Source organism: Agelaius phoeniceus, chromosome 3 (assembly GCF_051311805.1).
Source record: "Agelaius phoeniceus isolate bAgePho1 chromosome 3, bAgePho1.hap1, whole genome shotgun sequence".
Classification (NCBI taxonomy): Eukaryota; Metazoa; Chordata; class Aves; order Passeriformes; family Icteridae; genus Agelaius; species Agelaius phoeniceus.
This window is the reverse complement of record NC_135267.1, coordinates 81,187,314-81,206,352: the sequence shown is the minus strand read 5'-3', so window position 1 is coordinate 81,206,352 and position 19,039 is coordinate 81,187,314. Positions and strand designations below refer to the sequence as shown.

At 39.7% G+C, this 19,039-nt stretch overlaps 1 protein-coding gene across 1 annotated transcript in view; it reads left to right on the top strand.

The window, feature by feature from the left end:
* The window catches only part of LOC129118985 (visual pigment-like receptor peropsin), a 29,085-nt gene extending 10,835 nt beyond the window's left edge, over window positions 1-18,250 (top strand). The window contains exons 3-6 of the mRNA XM_054630659.2: window positions 11,216-11,315; window positions 12,665-12,769; window positions 15,690-15,913; window positions 16,589-18,250. Of these exons, the coding sequence (XP_054486634.2) occupies window positions 11,216-11,315; window positions 12,665-12,769; window positions 15,690-15,913; window positions 16,589-17,029 (870 nt within the window). The 3' untranslated portion in view covers window positions 17,030-18,250. The remainder of the gene's footprint in view (window positions 1-11,215; window positions 11,316-12,664; window positions 12,770-15,689; window positions 15,914-16,588) is intronic.
* The last annotated feature ends 789 nt before the right edge of the window (window positions 18,251-19,039 follow it).

The window sequence follows — 19,039 nt, the reverse complement described above, 5'->3', positions numbered from 1 at the left end:
TTACATTTTCTGCTTTGGTAGTCCTCTGTAGGCTCTAGAGAGTAACATGAACCATTCCGAATATGAATTTATACTGTTATTAATACTAATTAAAATGAATGGTAATCTGGAAAATCAATTTGTACTTTGAATTAAGTTTGGATTTGTTGTGGCTTGTTGAGTCAAGCTGGTTATGGATTATTGAGAGAACATCATGTAGGATTCCTGTTTCAATCAAGATTTTGTGCTGTCTTGGGGAACCTCAAAAACATGTGTAAACGCTGACTTCCATCTTCTTGATTAATAAACTAGACAAAACAGAAGCCAGTGATGAAAAAATAGATTAAGGAAAGAGTGGCTGGATTCTAGTAAGAATATTGTGCAGAAATAGCAGGAAGCTTCTGTGCATAAAAAAATGATGTGAAATCATCCACGTGTGCAGGCAGCCAGCACAAAGGTAATTCTGAAAATGTTTAATGTTGAACAGCAATAGTGTTTTGATTGCTGTAGTCTGAATTTGTAGTTTTACTAGAAGGGGTCTCACAGGTAGAACATGAGGAATGAGGACCTTTGTGCCATGAAGGTAAAGCCCATGCTTTCTGTCAGGACCAGCTGAAGTTGGTGTCTCTGGCTCTCCTCATGCACTCAGGCTCCTCTGCAAGTAGCTGGGCTGGCACTTTGCATACATGAGCATGGCTCTTTCCTTAGCATGGTCCATGTGTTTTCCCTTACTTGGTTTGTTTTGCTGAGTCCAGAGGACAGCCTTATTTGGTTTTTTGTCGTTGTCTGGTTCACTACACATTTGCTCCTATTGATCAGTTTCTGCTGTCAGGAACACTTAGGAAAATTTTATTTTCCCAAGCTAGCCTGTCATTTCTGTTTATGAAGAAATTTCATGAGCTCACCTCACTTAATCCACCTAACTATTTTGTTTTCCTCTGACTCGGGTCTCCTGTGCCCTCAGGTAACATTTTTCAACATTAAGGTTCACCATCCTGGGCTGCTGCATTGGAGGGAGTGGGGGAAAGACAGACAAAGAGTACTTCTCTCAAAACAGCCTGGTCTTTGAAAACTCTCTGTAACAAAAGATGTATCTCCAGCTACCAGCAAAATCTCACTGCATACCTGCTGAAAGGGACAAAGACAAGTTCTGTTCTCCTCTTCTGTATGGAAGAAACAACACTTTTCTTTCTCATGCCAAACATTATTTTTTAAGTCTGACAGGGCTCTTCTCTCAGGAATGAGGTTAGATGGTACATCTGTATCCAATGCTCTGTACAATGCTCTGTACAATACACTTTTCCAATGGTGGCCTTTGAAATCTGCTTTCACTTTTACACCTCTGCTCTACCCCTGTCTCATTCCTGAACTGGACAGAGGAAGGACAGTCAGTCTCTGGCACATCCATTTTTTAGCCTCTGCCAATATGATCAGTAAGTAAACTGGTTCATATGGTGAATTTTAGGTCAGGGAATGTAACCCAGTGACCAAGAGCCATCTGTTCCCCTATTGACCATATTCCTAGTGAAAAGCTATCTCAGAATATATTTTTGTCCTTCACATATTTTTTATTTGTATGTTCTGCTGAACCAGAAGTTGCAGGGAAACCTATAAATAACATTGTATGCAAATGTTCATGTAGGAAGAGGAGAAATACTCATTCTCAACAGGCAAACATGGCTTCTTCTGAACTTTATCTATCAAGTGATCTAAAGTTTTTCTTGTATTTTTTAATCACGTGGCAAATACAACAAAAGATGCAGATTTCAGGAGGCCTCTAAATGCAGGGAAAGGATTATAACCTATCTGAACTCCATAGGTACAGTACAGTCATGTCTGAAAACAACAATGGGCTATGGAGTGCCTTTGAATTTGAAATCCTTCATAATCCTGGTACTTCAGTTTAAATTTGTTTCCAGTAGTTCACTTTTCTAAGTTTTAAAATTATTTTTGATAATGCAGTTTGATTATTTAAACATTAATTTTTCAAACACTTAAAGGTATTACTATGAGGATCAAGGTAAATGACTGTTCTTACCACGTGCTCACTCTGTTGGCATAAGCTTCTTTTAAAACACATTTCTTATTTCTGACTGTTTCTTACATGAAAGACGTGTCTGGGCTGTGCACCCTAGAGCACAGGGTGGATATCTCCAGGTGACAGACATACCCCCTGTCCCTGACATGCTGACTGATGCTGTTACCACAGGTGCACTCACCTCACTGTCAGCCTAGGTATTCCCAGTCCATCTGGACAGCCAGATGATGCCAGAGCATCCCCAGCAGATCTGTCTCTGCACAGAAACATCCTCTGGAGCAGCCATTTTTAAAAAAGTTCCATTTTGAGGTATTAGTGAGCACCAGGGTAGCTTGTGTGACAGGATCCAGCTCAAACTGACTCTGTCCCTGCAGCTCACCCTCATCATCACAAGGGCCAGCCTTCAAGGACCTGCCTTCAGCCTCACAAAGCTGCTTCAAGAGAGAAATGACTGTTTCATCCTCTGACTGGGTTTACTACAAAGCAGGAAGGAAATCTGGGTTTGAATCCTGCAGTGCTTCCATGCTTCACACAGCACTTTACTTCAGTCTGGCATACCCTGGACAGGAGCACATGGCAATGTGGTGGTCAGCAGTAAACCCCACATTGCACACAGGTATTGCTCTACTCTGTAAGCCCTAACCTAATATACTCATGCACAGTGTGCCTGACAGCACCAGATCTGGGGAGTATGGGCATCCCAAAAGGGTATGGTGTGGCCAGGAACTCAAAAATTATCTGGAAGCACCAGACTTAGTGTATATGCATTAAGGAGTAAGTTACCCACAGATATCTGGGATTTCTTGCACTTTAGCAGATTTTCCAGATTGTGGTGGTGTAGCTGATCAAGTTGCCATCTGAAATCCCAGATAAATAGGGATGTCTAAGAAAAGCTAAATTAGACGTGCAAAATCCCTGATTTAACAATGCTGCTGTTGGACAAGGAAGGTTCCCTTTCCTCTAATGGATGTCTGACACTAATGCAGGGAGCCTCTTTTAGTCTCTAGCCCCAATATTTTTTTGCTTTAGCAATTGTTTGGTACTCCCTTATAATGAATAGTCCTGGGTCTGTGTTCCAAAGTGAATCCAGCTCTCCCACACAGTCCATGGAGGTAAAGGGGGAATGGGTCAGCCATCGCTCTGCTTTTTACAGTGACACTGATAATTTTTGAAAGGTCTTGTAAAGTTAAGGGAAGGAAATGGCTGTGAATAATAAGGAATCACAATCTTTTGTGTTGAAAAGTAAAAGATGGAAAATCAAGCAGAGGGTGAAACATGTCCATCCCCTTGTTCTGTTGGCTTCCTTAGGAGCCTCATTTGCTCACCAGCTTTGCCGCCTCCAATGTAGGAGCAGAGCTCAGAGCCACCTCTCACCAAGGCAAGTGACCAAAGCCTGCAAAGCTGAGCACATTGGCCCTTGCCCCTTTTTGGAGATTCAACTTCCAGCCACTCCCTCTTGCTAGCACCTAAGAACTATTTTGGGTACTATTAAATATCTAGGGCTCTCTCATGACATTCCAAGAAATAATGTCACCTTTTGTAAAAATTAGAACTGAATATCTGAAACACCAAAAAGAAAATTGCAACAGTAGGAAATGCTGAGAAAGGTATGATGAAAACACATGGGCTCTTTTCAGAAATTTTGAGGGCAGGGCTTTTAATCTTGAATAAGTTCTTTTGTGTTTTATTGGTAGCCTTTCCTTTCTCAGAACATGCATTTATCTCTTTTCCTATACATAGATTGTAAAATGTTGCTAAATCTTGTCTGAGGAGGACACAGATAATTAATACTTTCCTCTTTTAACAAAATCTTCTGTTAATTGTCTGCTAAATCAAAAACTCTAAGGGCATTTATGTTTCTATAAACAGAGTAAATTTGGAGAACACTGATTTCTGTCCATTTAATATAACTCATCAAACCAACCAATTGTTGGTTTGGGAGTACCAATGGTACTCCCTCACATTCTGGGGAGATGAGACACCAGTGGTAGCTCCACAGTCCATGTGAAGTCCAGTAATAAAAGCAATGTCAGATGGGAAGGGCCAAAATTCAACCTCACAAGTTTTCTTTTTACTGCCTACCCAGTAGAGCTGCTGGGGAGATTACTGAGGATAGACAGCCACTACTGCCAAATGTCTGTACCCATCTTTTGTCAGGCTTGTTCCAGCTTAACCCCCCATTCACATTGCTCCATCATTCATTAATTTTTTCCTTCACTTTTTCTGAAACAAATTTATATCTCAATTTAGAGCACTGGAATCTATCCTCATTCTTGTTTCCTTGCCTACCTGAGATTTGGATACTGAAACATAAAGTTGCAGAGTCTTCCCTATTTCTTTATTTCTGATCTGCCTTCATATAATCTAAAGAGTGTACACATTGCAGTCAAAGAGGTAAAGGCAACTCATGTAGACATCTGTGAGCTGAATTTTAATGAGAAAAATACTTCATCTGCAGGGAAGGGGGGAAAGACTGCCTTTGCACAAACAGAATCATTAGCAACATAGAAGATCATTTCAGTGTAACTAATGTGACTTCAGGGAAGTTCCGCCAGTTTTCATTAGTCATGAATTCTCCTTCATTTTCCTCTAAATGAGTATTTCTGCAGTCAATTGCAACTAATTAGATAAGTTATATATTCGGTAGTGAAGATTTATGAATGCCCAAACTATCTGTTTCCTGCTTTAACAAGTCTGACGTAGCCCCTGCTGTGACACCCAAGCACTGAGTCAAACCCCACTCTGCTGCCTGGATTGGGCATTCGTTGCCTGAGAGTGATCCTACAGAACCAGGAATTTACAAAGCCTAAGCTTTGATTTCTGTGCTTGCTTTTCCTCCCAGAGGGCTTTGAAATACCCTTTTCTTACTTCTCTTTGTGAAAAATAGTAGCCTTCCACATCCTTCTGTGCTGATGTCTAAGATAATAAATGTTTTCTTTCAAAAAATGCTGTCCATCACTCCTTCATCATTCAAGATCTTCTCACTCTAGGGCAACAAATAATATTCTTCTGACTGTTCTCTGTGTGCCACATCCTCTCACTGGCTTTTAAGCAAAATTTCATCTGAAATTAAAATATCACTCTGATAGAATTTGTAAATACTTTTATAGTTCTATCTCACATGTACTCATCTTCTCTATCACAAAAATTTATTCCATTAAGTCAGTACACTGATATCACTTAGGAAGTAAATCAGGTCCTGAACTAGATCTGATGACAAGATGACTGCTGCTTGCAATGGGCTGTATATGACAGGACATCCAGGACTTCCATACCACTGTCCCTGCAGAAAGGGATGATGTTGTTGCATCTGGTGGATTTCCAGAACTCTCTTTAAGACCAAGAATAAACTCTTTTATACTTCCTTCCATGCTTTCCCTGGTCTACTAGGACTCCTTGAAAATGCTTGTGACTCTCCTGTTATTTTGGTACAGGATCCATAGGGGACAAGAATATTAACCTAAGAGGAGATCTGCTAGTAGCCATGCAGCTTTTTCACGTTTTCAGGAAAATAACATGTTCCTGTCTTGGTCACTTAAGGCTGAGCTGGTACCATCACTAACCTGCCCTGCCTTTTGCCCAGGACCTTCCTGAGCAGAAGAGCAAGTTCAATTCTAGGCATTCAGCCAAGAGTCAGAGATGTCCTTGTATAAACCTGAGGGTGGCTACGTAAGCAGATTCCTTCTTGTTGGGAAGCAGCACAGAGGATTGTACTTTGGGGAATGTGAAGGGTCACTTGTAGTCTCTGGGCTGTCCTGGCAAAGTCCATGAATGTTGGTACCTCTGATTCCCTTGAGGTGTATAAACTTCAAGAAACATTTAACATGATATTTTGAAATGGAAAATACTTTGAAAAAAAAGAAAGTGATTTTAATCTGATGTGCATGGATTTCAGTTATCTACAGTCCACAAAGCTAAGCCTTGTCTTCTATGGTAATGTGAAGATGAGATAGGTGACTCTTCTTTTATCTGTGTATTTGTTTGTTTGTATTAATGGTGATGCTGACAATAAACAAGTAGGCTCTGAATTAACATCACTACAGTGGAGAGGAGTTTTGGCTCAGGCCCACTGAAAAGAATTTTATAGTGTAGCAACACATGTTCCCAAAGGGCAATGCTAGATTTTCCTATCTAGTGCTTCTTAATTTCCCTTTACACTAATTCACAGAAAGACAATGGCAATTCAGCATTTAACCTGAAGATGGGAATCTTTCCATTGTGTCTGGATCATCTGGTGGTATGAACTACATGTTCCCCATTTACTCTTCACGGGGGGACACAAGAGGCATAAATCTGCTATGATTCCACAACATCTACCCAGAGCTAGAAAGCAGGTGTGTTCCCAAGCATTTGGAGATGGAGTATCTGAAGTAAGATTATTATCTGATGAGGCTGTGTAAGGAAATTCTGCAATCAATTTCTATCTGTTCATTGAATGCTGTGCCCTCAAGGGCATCCCCGCAAGTGGTGGTGTTGTTGCATTCATAGATGTGCTCCTTGATAGGGGCAGGAGTAGAAATTGTGGCCTGAGAAGCTGCAACTACAGTAGCTAAAGGTCAGCCCAAAGTGAGCTCCCCCACCTTGAACCTCAATTGATTAACCTGGTAGATGAAACTGGCTTCCCCAGGTTCACTAAAGCCAAAATGTAACCTGCACATTGTAATAGTGGCACTGAACATACATTAACTATATAGTATAATTAGCATAATTACATATCTGGACACATTATAGTACAGTCTAAATACTGCATTCATATTTTTCTGTCTTTAGAATATATGCCAGCCACAGAAAAATTTAATCACTTTATGAGTACAAAATAATGAATGTTTGATGGTCTCACTTAATGGTTTAAACTCTCTAATCCTGTAGCATATAAATTCTCATTGTTTACTTATACATGGAGGGGCATTTCTGTCAGAGCTCTCCAATGACTTGGGTTGATGCCATCACCTCTAAGCATAGCTACCCCTGAAGCCTACTGAGACATTTTAAAAGGCAGGATAAAAACATACCAGAACAATGTCTCATGAGCAAAAGATGTGGGAACTGTAGTAAATGGTAAGTCTCCTTCACCTCCTGTATTGCAGAAAATCTCAAAGAAACTATCTGAGTGCTTTAGGAACACTATGCATTGTGGGTTTTAAGTAGTCTTTTGTGAAGACTAATTTTGATTATTGAACTCAGTAGTCCTTCTAGAACCTCTGTGACTAAAGAGTTAGTGTAGTCCAGTTGACACATCACAGTATATTTGAGAGATGGGAGAATTACTTTGTCATCAGACTCAAGTGGAATATTTTTGCATTTACTTCAAACTTTAGGAAATTGTTACATTTAAAATTAAGTCTTTAATTTTAAAATATCTATTCCAAGGTATCTACAATTGCTTTTACAAATGTGTTTCTTGAAGATTGATTTAAGTGCTTTTTCATTTATTGATGTTGAATGAGGTTTATTGCCATTATCTAATTACTCAGAATAATCTGATTTGTATTTAAAAAAATAATTATTCTGAGAGAGCTTATTGTGGCAACTTTAATTATATGCTGTGGGCAAATAATCCCTGTTTGAAGTTTATGCTTTTCTTTACATATTCATTATCTCATTTTCAATTGAAGAAAAATAAGGATGCCATGGTTCTGAAGGGAAACAAATGGACTTTGGGAAATTGCAACACATTTACCAATTGGCCAGAGGAGGGAGTGAGGCAGCCTTTGTGGCTGGTGAGATCAATGTTTTGGCCCAAAGTGAAAAGTAATAGCTATTTTGGCAATCTGCTTTTGTGCAATTAAACCTTGATTAATCCAATATTATGAACAATAGGTTATATTTTACTGTACTTTAAATGAAGACAAGCCTTATGAATCAGTAGGGATTCATAAGTATTAAAGGTAGCAAAAGTGAGGCACACCCATGCTCACAGCTAAAAATTTCATAGTGCACTGGGGATTCCTAACTCTCTCTGTGTTGAAGCAAATGAATTTGTATGCAGTAGGAGCTCTATGTATTGCAGGTTGTAAATAGTGCTCCAAGAGCATTAGTGAGATTTAAAATCAGGCACAAGTGCAAAGCAGAAAAAAAACCACAATTTTTTCCTCAGTTGTGTCTTAGCTTCCAGGCAGCATAAAGATAATGAGCACCTTCCATGCATATCTATATAGCCAAGGGAGTAATGCTGGTAGAGCACTGAGAGAAAGCTTTTAAAATTGCTAATCTACTTCTGCTTCTAAATGGGTAAAAGGGAAAGCTGGTGTATTAAAATTACCGTGCAATCAACTTTGTGTTTATGTCAGAATTCATTACTGCCTGTTAACACTGCTGCTATTTGATCATAATTAATAATAGGAAGGAAAAAATTGCATTAAACAGAAATGGAAGAAGTATTATGACTATGGAAGGAAGGATCTGGCTGGGGGGTAGAATAAAAGGAAAACCAGAACTGTGTAAGGGGAAGAGCATCAATCTTCCAAAGTAATGAAATGTTATTTACTATTCTAGTATTTCCTTGGCTGTCATTCCATATATCTTTAAAGATGCAGAAAACTGAAATAATCACATATTTTTGTAACATGCAGCTATTAATCTCTGTCTATAGAAATTGGGACTATGTTAAAGCAGTTTTTCTGTTATTATCTACTTGGGTGCCTAGCAGTTGCCTTGCTACCTACAGTCAGTGCTGTCTGTTCAAGAGCAGAAAAAGTAGCAGAAAAAGTAGAGATCTTTCTTCCAAATCTAGTAGGTGTAAGCTTGAAGTAAATTGGTTATATCTAGAGGAAGATCCCTCGTTTTCTTCTGAGGACAAATGTCTAAGTGACAACGATATAAAAGGGTTGCAGCATTGACAAACTTGCTGAGAAATGGTTTATGCATAGCAGGGCTCAAAAGCCACTTGCTGCCAATAAAAGTTTGGGACAAGAGTGGTCTGAGCATCATGCTCCCAAAGCACCCTGTTGGATGGTCTCTCATGGTTAAGTGTTCCAGATGCTGTGGCTCCTGTATGGGCTGTTCTGCAGTTTGAGAGCCACCATTTACCTCCTTTATTCATTTCATCCAGAGCTCCCTCTGCTTCATAATGTTTCCCACTGTCACTGTTCCCAAGCCACTGAGCCTGTGGCCAGCAAGGAGGCAGTGACAGCTGCCCTGGCTGCCACTTAGCCACTTACAAGCCATTTGGCCCTGGTAACATCTCTGGTGGTAGCCCCCACACCTGCAGAAGGTCTGATGAAATGTTGGTATGAAATAGGATGCAAACAAGATCTGGTACTGACAGTGGCTCAATCCTTTGAACTATGTTGATTTAGATAAAACCACATTTTTTTAGCAAGGCACCACTCCAAAGAAAACATTCAGGCTTTTCTTTCTTATGGTGACAGCATCTTAAAGGCCAAGAGTGTATTTTTAGACCAACCTTCCTCCCTTGTAGGTGTGCTCAAAGGCTGTTTGAACTGGTCACTTGATATAATTGTCTCTCTTTGGTCCAACATCAGGAAAGGAGGGTAGGAGAAAAATAATCACATCTGCCAGTGATAAAACAAACAGATCTATTTCAGAAAAACTCCCCTGCTTTTAACATAGGCCTATGATACACAGTGAGAAGCCTGTTCTGCTCTTTTAGTATTCAATCTCATAGCTCTTTAGGCTTAATTTCAAAGTGTTTATTTGCATCCTTGTTGAAATACTGCTTCCTTTCTAATCTAATAATTAGTGCAATTCCTTAAGTTTATGGTCATTGTGTTTTCTGCATCTGTGAAGCATTGTTAGAGCAAATGGAGAGGTGGCAGCTGTTGGCACCAGTAAGGATAATGAAATGCAGAGCACATTTACATATCCAGGTATTTCACCAACATCCACAGCACACAGCAGGCCAAATTCAGCCAAGTGCAGCTTCTAGCAAGTAGCTGAGACATCCAAGAAAGTCTGTTCTAAACATGGTTGCATTCCTACACCAAGCATGAGATGACTGTAATCAGAGCACAGGTGAGCGTAGATTGTTGTAGTAGCAAGCCTTGCATGTGTTTACAATGTGGTGGGTCTGTAAAAGATGGCAATAAGAAGTATTTAGAGTCAATATGAGGACAGTGGTAGTAAGAAAAAGCACCAGTGAAAGAAATGATGAAGCTGTCCTTTTTCTAACCCTTCACCAAATTTAATTTATACAATCTGCCAGGGTCTTAGATTTGAGCCTGGATTAAAGCCCCAGATTGAGTGCAGGGATAAACTGAATTCCACAGGAGTTGTGCCCATTCATACAAAGACAGAGTTTGTTCCTGTAGAATAATGATGTGCCTTTCTGCCAAAAATTTCAGTATTTTAACGCCAAATTACTGTCCAGAGACGCTTAATATTCTTGCTTCACTAGGTGTAAAACTGGCACCTCCAAGAGCTCCTCTGCTCTGGACAGTTTAATATATGGTTGCAAGATTCCAAAAAACTAAGGGACTGGCTGTCAGCATTTTGCCTGGATCATTTCCCAGCCAGAGTGCTCCCTAGCAGATGGCTGCATCCGTGTCCCCTGCAGCCGACAGAACTCCCTGGTTATACCTGGTTATAAAGCTCACAGAGCTGTGGCCATCCCGGGACGTGGCTGAGGCACTGATGCCAGCAGGAGCCACAGAGCTGCACAGCTCTGCCTGCGTCACAGCCAGGGGATGAGGATCAGGGCTTCAGAAATAGCAGGCACAGAGCAACACCAGACATTGAGATTCAATCTACTGCATCTATTTAAGTTTTGGGGTCTATTAAAAAAAAGAAAAAAAAATATTTTCTCACTCAGCCCAGCCATTCACCTCCTAGTTTTTCCATATTTAGCCTAAATTTCTTAGGATCAGTTTGCATGTTTGTTCTGTATAAGCAGGGCAGCTGCATCCATGGCATTTTTGCATGTTCAGGGCTTTTCTTCTTTCCAGTTCAAAGTTTTTCTCCTTCATTTAACAAGTCATTTAAGGGAAGCATAGATGTAAGGGTGTGCTTGCTTGCTTATTGTATGTACATGACAGAGCACTTACATAATTTTGAACATTTGCTTGCTCACTGATCCTATAGAAGATAACTGCACCTGACATTTTGCATTTCCTTGCTAGTTGGGTTTCTGGAAAAACTTTCAAGTTCATTAACATGAAAATGACAGGAGAAATTCCTGAGGTTCTTTTCCCCCTCAACTCTCTGCAGTAACAGAACATCCTGTACTGCTTTGTTTTTCAGGTTGATGGCTTTCTGACACTTCTCTTTGGCCTGGCTAGCATTAATACCCTTACAGTGATCAGTGTGACACGCTATATCAAGGGCTGCCATCCTGAGAGAGGTAAGGAATAAAGGCAAGTCCAGTTCTGCCCTCACTGAACCTGGTGCAAATCTGTATTTCTCTCAGTCACTATTATCAGTCAGGCAGGCTATACTAAATATAAATTAAACACATTGAAAACCAGGACATAATACAGTCATTTACATTACAAATATGTTCTCATAGAATCCTTCAGGGTAATTCCAGTAAGACCCAAATTATTACAAGTGCACTTGGGTCACCATGGGTAAATTCATCCTTGTGCCAAAAATACCACAGGTACTGCTGACCCTCTGTATTCCTCAAAATGTGACTCAAATTATAAGTTATACAAGCTTCTAAGTTATACATCCTGGTCTGGATCTCACTGAAAAATATTCGCTCTTCTATGAGATGGAGTTTGAGAAGTTTCCGGTCAAGGATCAGATCAATTTTCATGCCTTTGTTGCAAGTGGCTCGCACCATCGTTCGGAGAGGAACCTATCAATGTCTGCAGGGAAAACATATGCAAGTACATGGGCTGCATCAGATGAGTTTTTCTCTTTACTAGCACAAGGAGCATTTGCTGTGATAAGAACTTCTGCAGGGAGGTATTTTTTTCCACAGAAAGTTCTTCTGCAGTTGGGTGCAATGATAGACTTGTTGAAGTCAACTTTCAGCATGAACTGCTGCTGGAGGTGATAGAGTTTTGCTGTGATGTAATCCTACATCTTCTATTCATTGCCTGTTAAGAAGTCATATTTAAAACCCACAGTTCTCTTTTGTGAAGCTCTACCACATATCCATCTGATGCTGTGCATAATTTATGTTTGAATCTCAGTTTGAGCAAGTATCCAGTATAATGTTACAGAAATGTTGAGGAACAGAAATTGGTGGATGCATAAATATTTCCCACATAAATCAAAAAATAACCACAGTGTATGGCAACAGCAGGACAGATTGAATCTTTTGTATCAAATAGTGAATACAGGCTGGACTGTTTTCCCCTTTTTAACAGGGAAAAACCTTAATGCCAGTAAGACAATGCCCTGAATTTAGATTTATCTTGTTAATTTCTATGTAAAATACAACTGTATCCTGCATTTTACAAAATTACAAAGCATAAGTCTAACACAAAATTCACTAATTCCACAGCACTCAACAAACTCATTGTCTCCTGCTTAAAAAACATGCATTTCCACTCTTCAGTGGGAACACAAGACTGATAGATGCTTTCAAAATCAAGCTTTTCTTATGAATATACATTTTTCTACCTTAATTTTTTAAATAGCTGTTTTACTTATTAGCTGGTGGTATAGGAGTGCATTTGGATTTCAGAGATATGTTTGCCTTTCCAAGTACTATTTTCTGACCCAGGCATGCCATTGCAGGTCACTGCATCAGCAACAGCAGCATGTCGGTGGCTCTGGTTCTCATTTGGGTGGCCGCTTTCTTCTGGTCTGCAGCTCCATTGCTTGGCTGGGGCAGTTATACAGGTAACAGGTATCTCTCAGTTGTGCTTACCTGGCGCCTCTCCACTTAACAAAGATAAACTTACCTTTCTTTCTTGCTGTTTGTGACAAACCAGACTGATTATCAGTGGAACTGAGGAAATCATTCATTGTGCATGACGTAGGCGCAGAGCGTTGCCTGCTTTGGTATCAGCTATAAAGAGATTTTTTTTTAAGATATCACAGGAAAGACTTGGACCAAGTGCATATTGCCTATGGAAAAAGAGAGGCCAGAAATACTTGGCATGGTTAAGCAGTGAGATAAAGAAAACTATCAAAAGACAACCTTCAAAAACTGTCAAGTTTAGGAAACTAGCAAAGAACACAAGTTCCAGCAAGTTAAACTTGAAACTATAAAAAGACAAGCCAGAAAGATCTGGCAAAACAATTTGTTGAAAATATGAAAACTTACATGGCAAAGGAACTCAAAGGTGTTGGAAAGTTTGTGAGTCCAAGAAAGAATTAGGGTGCAAGATAAGGCCATATCAAAAAAGGAGGGTAAAGAAAAAAAGGAAAAAAGTTGTGTAGTGTACACTGAAGAAATTCAGTGGCTAAGGCATGTGACTGACCAGAAAATTTCTTCAAGGGGGAAGATGGAGAAATTGCCTCAATTTAAGCCTGTAAGAATTCGACAAACCAAATATCTAGGAACAAATGGTAATGATACAGAAGTCCCAACAACTGAAATCATGTGACTGGCATTGTCCAGCAATTACCCCTCTGGATTCTGTAGGCCTCTGCATTCTTTGAGAATGGGCAAAAGCCAATTTGTTGGAGACTTACTGAAGCAGCTATGTGCATATGTTCTCTTATTTACTAAGTGTGTAAGCTTTGAGATATCTCTGGACCCTTGAAGTATGGGTGTGAGAAAAGTAGCCATTCCTATGGTTAGTTAAATGTTCTATCCTTCACAAACCATAATACTCCCAAGATACTTGGCTCAACAACCTTTGGTTTGAGACAAATTCAAACTGTTTATTAGACTGTGTGAATTTGATGTCATATTTTTGCACTCTGGACTGTCATAAACTTGGTTGGTTTTGACTGGTAATTTTCTGTGTATCTTCTGTTGATCTGTGTTCTTTTTACATTATTCCACCAGCTCTTCATTTATAGGGGGAATTCTGCTGTCTGGTTTTGGCCTTAAACTGGAGCCAGGGACTTTTTGGGCAACACTACTTTGTCAGGACAGTCAAGTGCCTCCATGGACCCTGTTTGAATTCAATTCCTTGGCAGCGGTTTTCAAGACTGCTTCTAGGAGTGCTTTCCTCTACTGAGACTCACAGCAATTTTGGGTTCCTGGGCTGTCTCTAAACACACCTCCAGTGAGGGCACCCACAGAGGTGTGGGAGCCCAGCAGCAGCAAGTGCAGCAGCAGGCACCAGCAGAGCACAGCAGGTTACAGCTAGCTGCCTCAGGCCTTTCACTGCTACATAATATCTTCAGGGGCCCCCAGGACCCCACCAGTTTTTGGGAAAGCCACTTGTTTTTCTCCCTGCAAAGGGAGAAAACATAGCTCTGAATTCTGACTTGCAGGAAATCTGCCGGATTTTCTTTTCCTGTCATCTGAAGGCTGGTTTCATTTTTCAGGCAAAAGTTATCAAAAGCAGAAACCTAGAATTTTAAGCCAGATTTTATGGCTATATTTTTTGAAATTTTTATGGCTATATTTTTGAGGTCTACTGACAAAAAAGGCAAAGGAGAGAAAAATCTATTTCTATTACAGAACACATTCAGACAGCAACATCTAGAGCTTTTGATGATAAAAATACTGAGCTCTTTTTGATGAGAATCATGAAAGAGATTTTAGCCTTTTGTTCATTTAATTCCTCCTGTTTAAATCTCCTCTCACCTGTGAGGAATTAAGGGATTTTTTTTTCCTTCAAAATTACCACTGGATATTAGGGAGAGATTTGCTGCTAAATCATGTAGTCTTCACCTGTATTGTATCATTGGGACCTGTTAATACTTGAGTTTCCTAATTTTGATTCATGCTTTATTTATTTGTAATTCGATTTGTTGCCATAGCTGTCAGAAAAAGAAACCACAGCTTTTTCCACTTAAAAACAAAAATACGCAATTCACAATCTATAGAAAAACCTCCAAGGTTATAGAATTCAAGTTTTATATGAGGACATCTTTGCAAACACATCAGGAGACCTAAAGAAGTCAACTGTAATTCATAAAAGTGTTCGAGCCAGAGACTACACATTATTCCCGCCCCTGGTCAGCTCCTGTTTCACTAGTGGTAGACCCTGCAATCTGCCTCACTTCATTTTAAAAGTCTGCATCTCTGTGTTTCAGGACTGTGTGTTTCCCATTTTTCAAAAGGTCTCATATCTTTCTAAGTATTTATATGTTTTGTCTTCTCATAATCTTTATCATTAGCTGTATCAATTTAGTCTCATGGCTCTCACTGCAGTAGAAGTTCCATTACCTCAAGAGGCCTCAATATTTTTTATTTCCTGCTTAGTTATCTAAGTAGTGACTTTTTACATTTGGCATATTGTCTATGGAATTTCTTGTTATGCTGTTACAGAGCTCATCTTAGGAAGTTACTATGTAGACTATTATGACAAATAAGAGTACATATCAGTCAAGGATATAAAACCTTTTTTTTTAATAAAGTGTCACAATTTCCTATCCTGAAACAACAGTTTGTGCATTATGGATTTACACTGGCAATACAAACTCGACAGAATGATAATACTCATTAAAATTTGTTACAGTCTAAATGGTCTTGAAAAATTGTTTATGTAGGAAGTAATGTCATGTCTCATTAAATCAGAAAGTTCCATTCTGCAGTGCTTAACAGAAGAAAATACAGCATTTAAACTAATAAACTAATTGCTCAAAAGCAGATCAATATTCTAAAAATGCCAACCAACTTATTCTTGCTTTCCAGATCGCATGTATGGCACATGTGAGATAGACTGGGCAAAAGCCAATTTCTCTACAATCTACAAATCCTACATCGTCTCCATTTTTATCTGCTGTTTTTTCCTGCCTGTCTCAGTCATGGTCTTCTCATATGTGTCCATCATCAACACAGTCAAACTAAGCCATGCATTGACAGGACTGGGTGATCCCACAGACAGACAGAGGAGAATAGAGCGGGATGTCACCAGGGTGAGTTTGTGTTTCATATCAGGAGGATTCATCTCAAGTAAATCTGTCTTTCCAAAAATTGACCTCAACTAGAACAGAAGAGAATAAAACCAATCAATTGCATTTCATTTCATTATAACTCTAATGACAGAGTCTGAAGTCAGTGAAGAATATGAAGTTTGTTTAGAATTTCTACTGCATCAGTTGGCTAATATTGGTGCTACATCACATTTGAAAAATAATCTAAATATAATTGGAGCTGGTTTTACAGCACAAACCCCAAAAATATGGTTTGGTGTATGGTCTTTTCTTTCAGAAGTTACACTACTCCTGAGCATACTCAGAATTTAGAGTGCAGTTTAGAGTGCAGATTTCAGTTTACTCACTGTTTAGTTAAGTCTACCTGAAACCCTCTGTATTCATATAAACATATGGGAATGCAGCTATTTTCATTCTGTTAGATCAGGCATTTCTCAACCACACCACCATAACAAAATTCAATATGTAGCTCCTAGGTCTTCCTGTCTTCATCAAAGCAAACCATTTGCTTGTCTATATTCTCCTATAAGCCATAACTTCAGGGCAATCCAGACCTTTCCCTTCCAGCCAAGTGTTCAAGTTATTATTCTCAGTGTTTTGCTCCCCCGATGTAGTCTTCCAAAATAGATTTAACATTATTATTCTTTTGTCTTTTAGGTTTCTATTGTCATTTGCACAGCCTTCATTATTGCCTGGTCACCATATGCTGTCATCTCTATATGGTCTGCCTATGGTCACCCTGTGCCCAACCTCACTAGCATCCTTGCCAGTTTGTTTGCTAAGTCTGCCAGCTTCTACAACCCCATTATCTACTTTGGAATGAGCTCCAAATTTCGAAGGGACATTTTCATCTTGTTCCATTGTGCCAAGGAAGCCAAGGACCCTGTAAAGCTCAAACGTTTCAAAAACCTCAAACCAAAGCAGCCACAGCCTTCTCAAAAAGAAGAGAAGTATGCACCAGAAATGCACCCTGCACCAAGCCCTGATTCCGGGGTGGGAAGCCCAACCAACACCCCGCCTCCAGCAAACAGGGAAGCGTATTTTGGTATTTTTGATACACCATCCAATAACCCCAATATTGAATGTGATAGATTGTAAGTTTTGTGGCTGCTTAATACATACACACTTTGTGTTCAGGAAGACCCTCTACAGAGCAGTGCTTGAGTAATTTACTAATTCCTATTCCATCTGTTTCTTGCTGTACCACTGATGACTGTACAACTCAAGCAAATCAGATGGTAAAGGGATATTTTCCTTCTATGTAAGTACAAAATGCTCCAAAGAACATTAAAATGTGGGCAGCACACCCAGTGCCAGAAACATTTGATTTTCACATGCATGCAGGAAAAGAAAGACTGACTTCAGGAGAACAGGCATTAGATAGCAAAATTAACTAATAGTTTCCTATCCAAATTTTATCAGTTCTGGACTACATTTCCAAGTATGTCTTTTGCTCTTTAACAGTCACAAACATAGTGATTGTTTTAACTCTGTGTACTTCACAGCCATGGTTGTAGGAGAAGACTGGTCCTGCTGAGATTGCTGTGGAGCTGCTACAGCTCCAAAGGCTGCAAGCTGGCAGAAAAAGCCTTCTTCCCCTTGCAGGGTACCCAGGTCTGCCCACCATAGGGCTCCCAGGCCCCACAGGCACCTCATGGGAGTGTGTCTGATCATAGGATGAGAGAATACTTTGTGTTGGAAGGAACCTCAAACATCATCTCATTCCAACTCCCGTGCCATGGGCAGGGACACCTTCCACTAGACCAGGTTGCTCAGAGCTCCCTCCAGCCTGGCCTTGAATGTTTCCATGGATAGAGCACCCACAGTTCCCTGGGCAACTTATTGCAGTGTGAAGAATTTCAGTGAAGAATTTCTTCCTAATATCTAATCTAAACCTACTGTCTTCCAGTTTAAAGTCTTTCCCCCTTGTCCTATCACTTGTAAAAAGTCCCTCTCTGTCTTTCTTGTAGGCTCCCCTTTTGTTCTGGAAGGCTGCTGTGAGGTTTCCCAAAGCCTTCTCCAGACTAATGAGCCCCAGCTCTCTGCCTGTCTTCATAGGCCATCCTCTGGTGGCCTGTGCCTGATTCTGTGTGTGTCTATGCAAGGGCTGGGAGTTGTAATACAATGAAAATACTAGTCTGGTATTTTCTAGTCACTGTAGTCTGAGCAGTGGCTTCACATTTTCCTCATTGGTTTGCAGAATTATTTCCACCCCCACTGACCTTCCTGGTGAGCATGGCCTGGCTGTGGCATTCTGATTCAGGAAAGCTAATTTGATTTTACTGATCTGTCTCCAAACTGATTGGTTTTTTACCTTCCTCTGAAGGTGGACCAAGAGATGTACAGGTAATGAAACCAACTGACTTAGGTTTTAAGAGTACTGATGAGGTGTAGCATCAAAGCTATTTACAAAATAGAATCCAACACTCTACTTTTGCTTCTAAAGAAAGTGTTGTTACCTGCCTATGGATAAAAAGTGACTTTTTTTAAACCCAACTAAGTAGCAATTAAGGATAATGATTTAAACAGCTATACTGTAGGCCTAAATCAGTTGCCAGACTGCCAGATGTTACAATATCCATCCAGTTATATCTCCAAGTTTATTTTACAGAATCAAAATGAGACAGTATGTTTTCATAATTCCCCATCTTGTAAATTAACAGCCTACTCAAAGACTTCTTTTAAAACGTCTCTGTGTTAGCCATGGAAATTGTGGGTTCATTTAGTGCCATTTGCAATTTAAACAGGGAAAAAATAAAAAAGAAAAAAAACAGCAACACTCTTTGCTAACCTCTGCTATTTACAAACTTTTGAAATCTTGCTGTCTGGGTGTGCTGAAATGTAGTTGTTTTGCAAAAATATGCTCTTCCAGATGTGTTTCTTGGGAAAGTTACTAAGAGAGCCCAACTCCATTCCCTCCATTACTCTATTTGTTTTGAGAAAATCATCTGTGTTTTGAAGTTAAAAACAAATAAACAATATAAGCAACACTGGGAAACTGTGCTTTCTTTCATGGCCACAGATTTGAACTACAAGAGTATTCATTTTCATGGAAAAATTTGAGATATGGGTGCTATTTCATTACCATAAATAATTAAAAGCAAATAA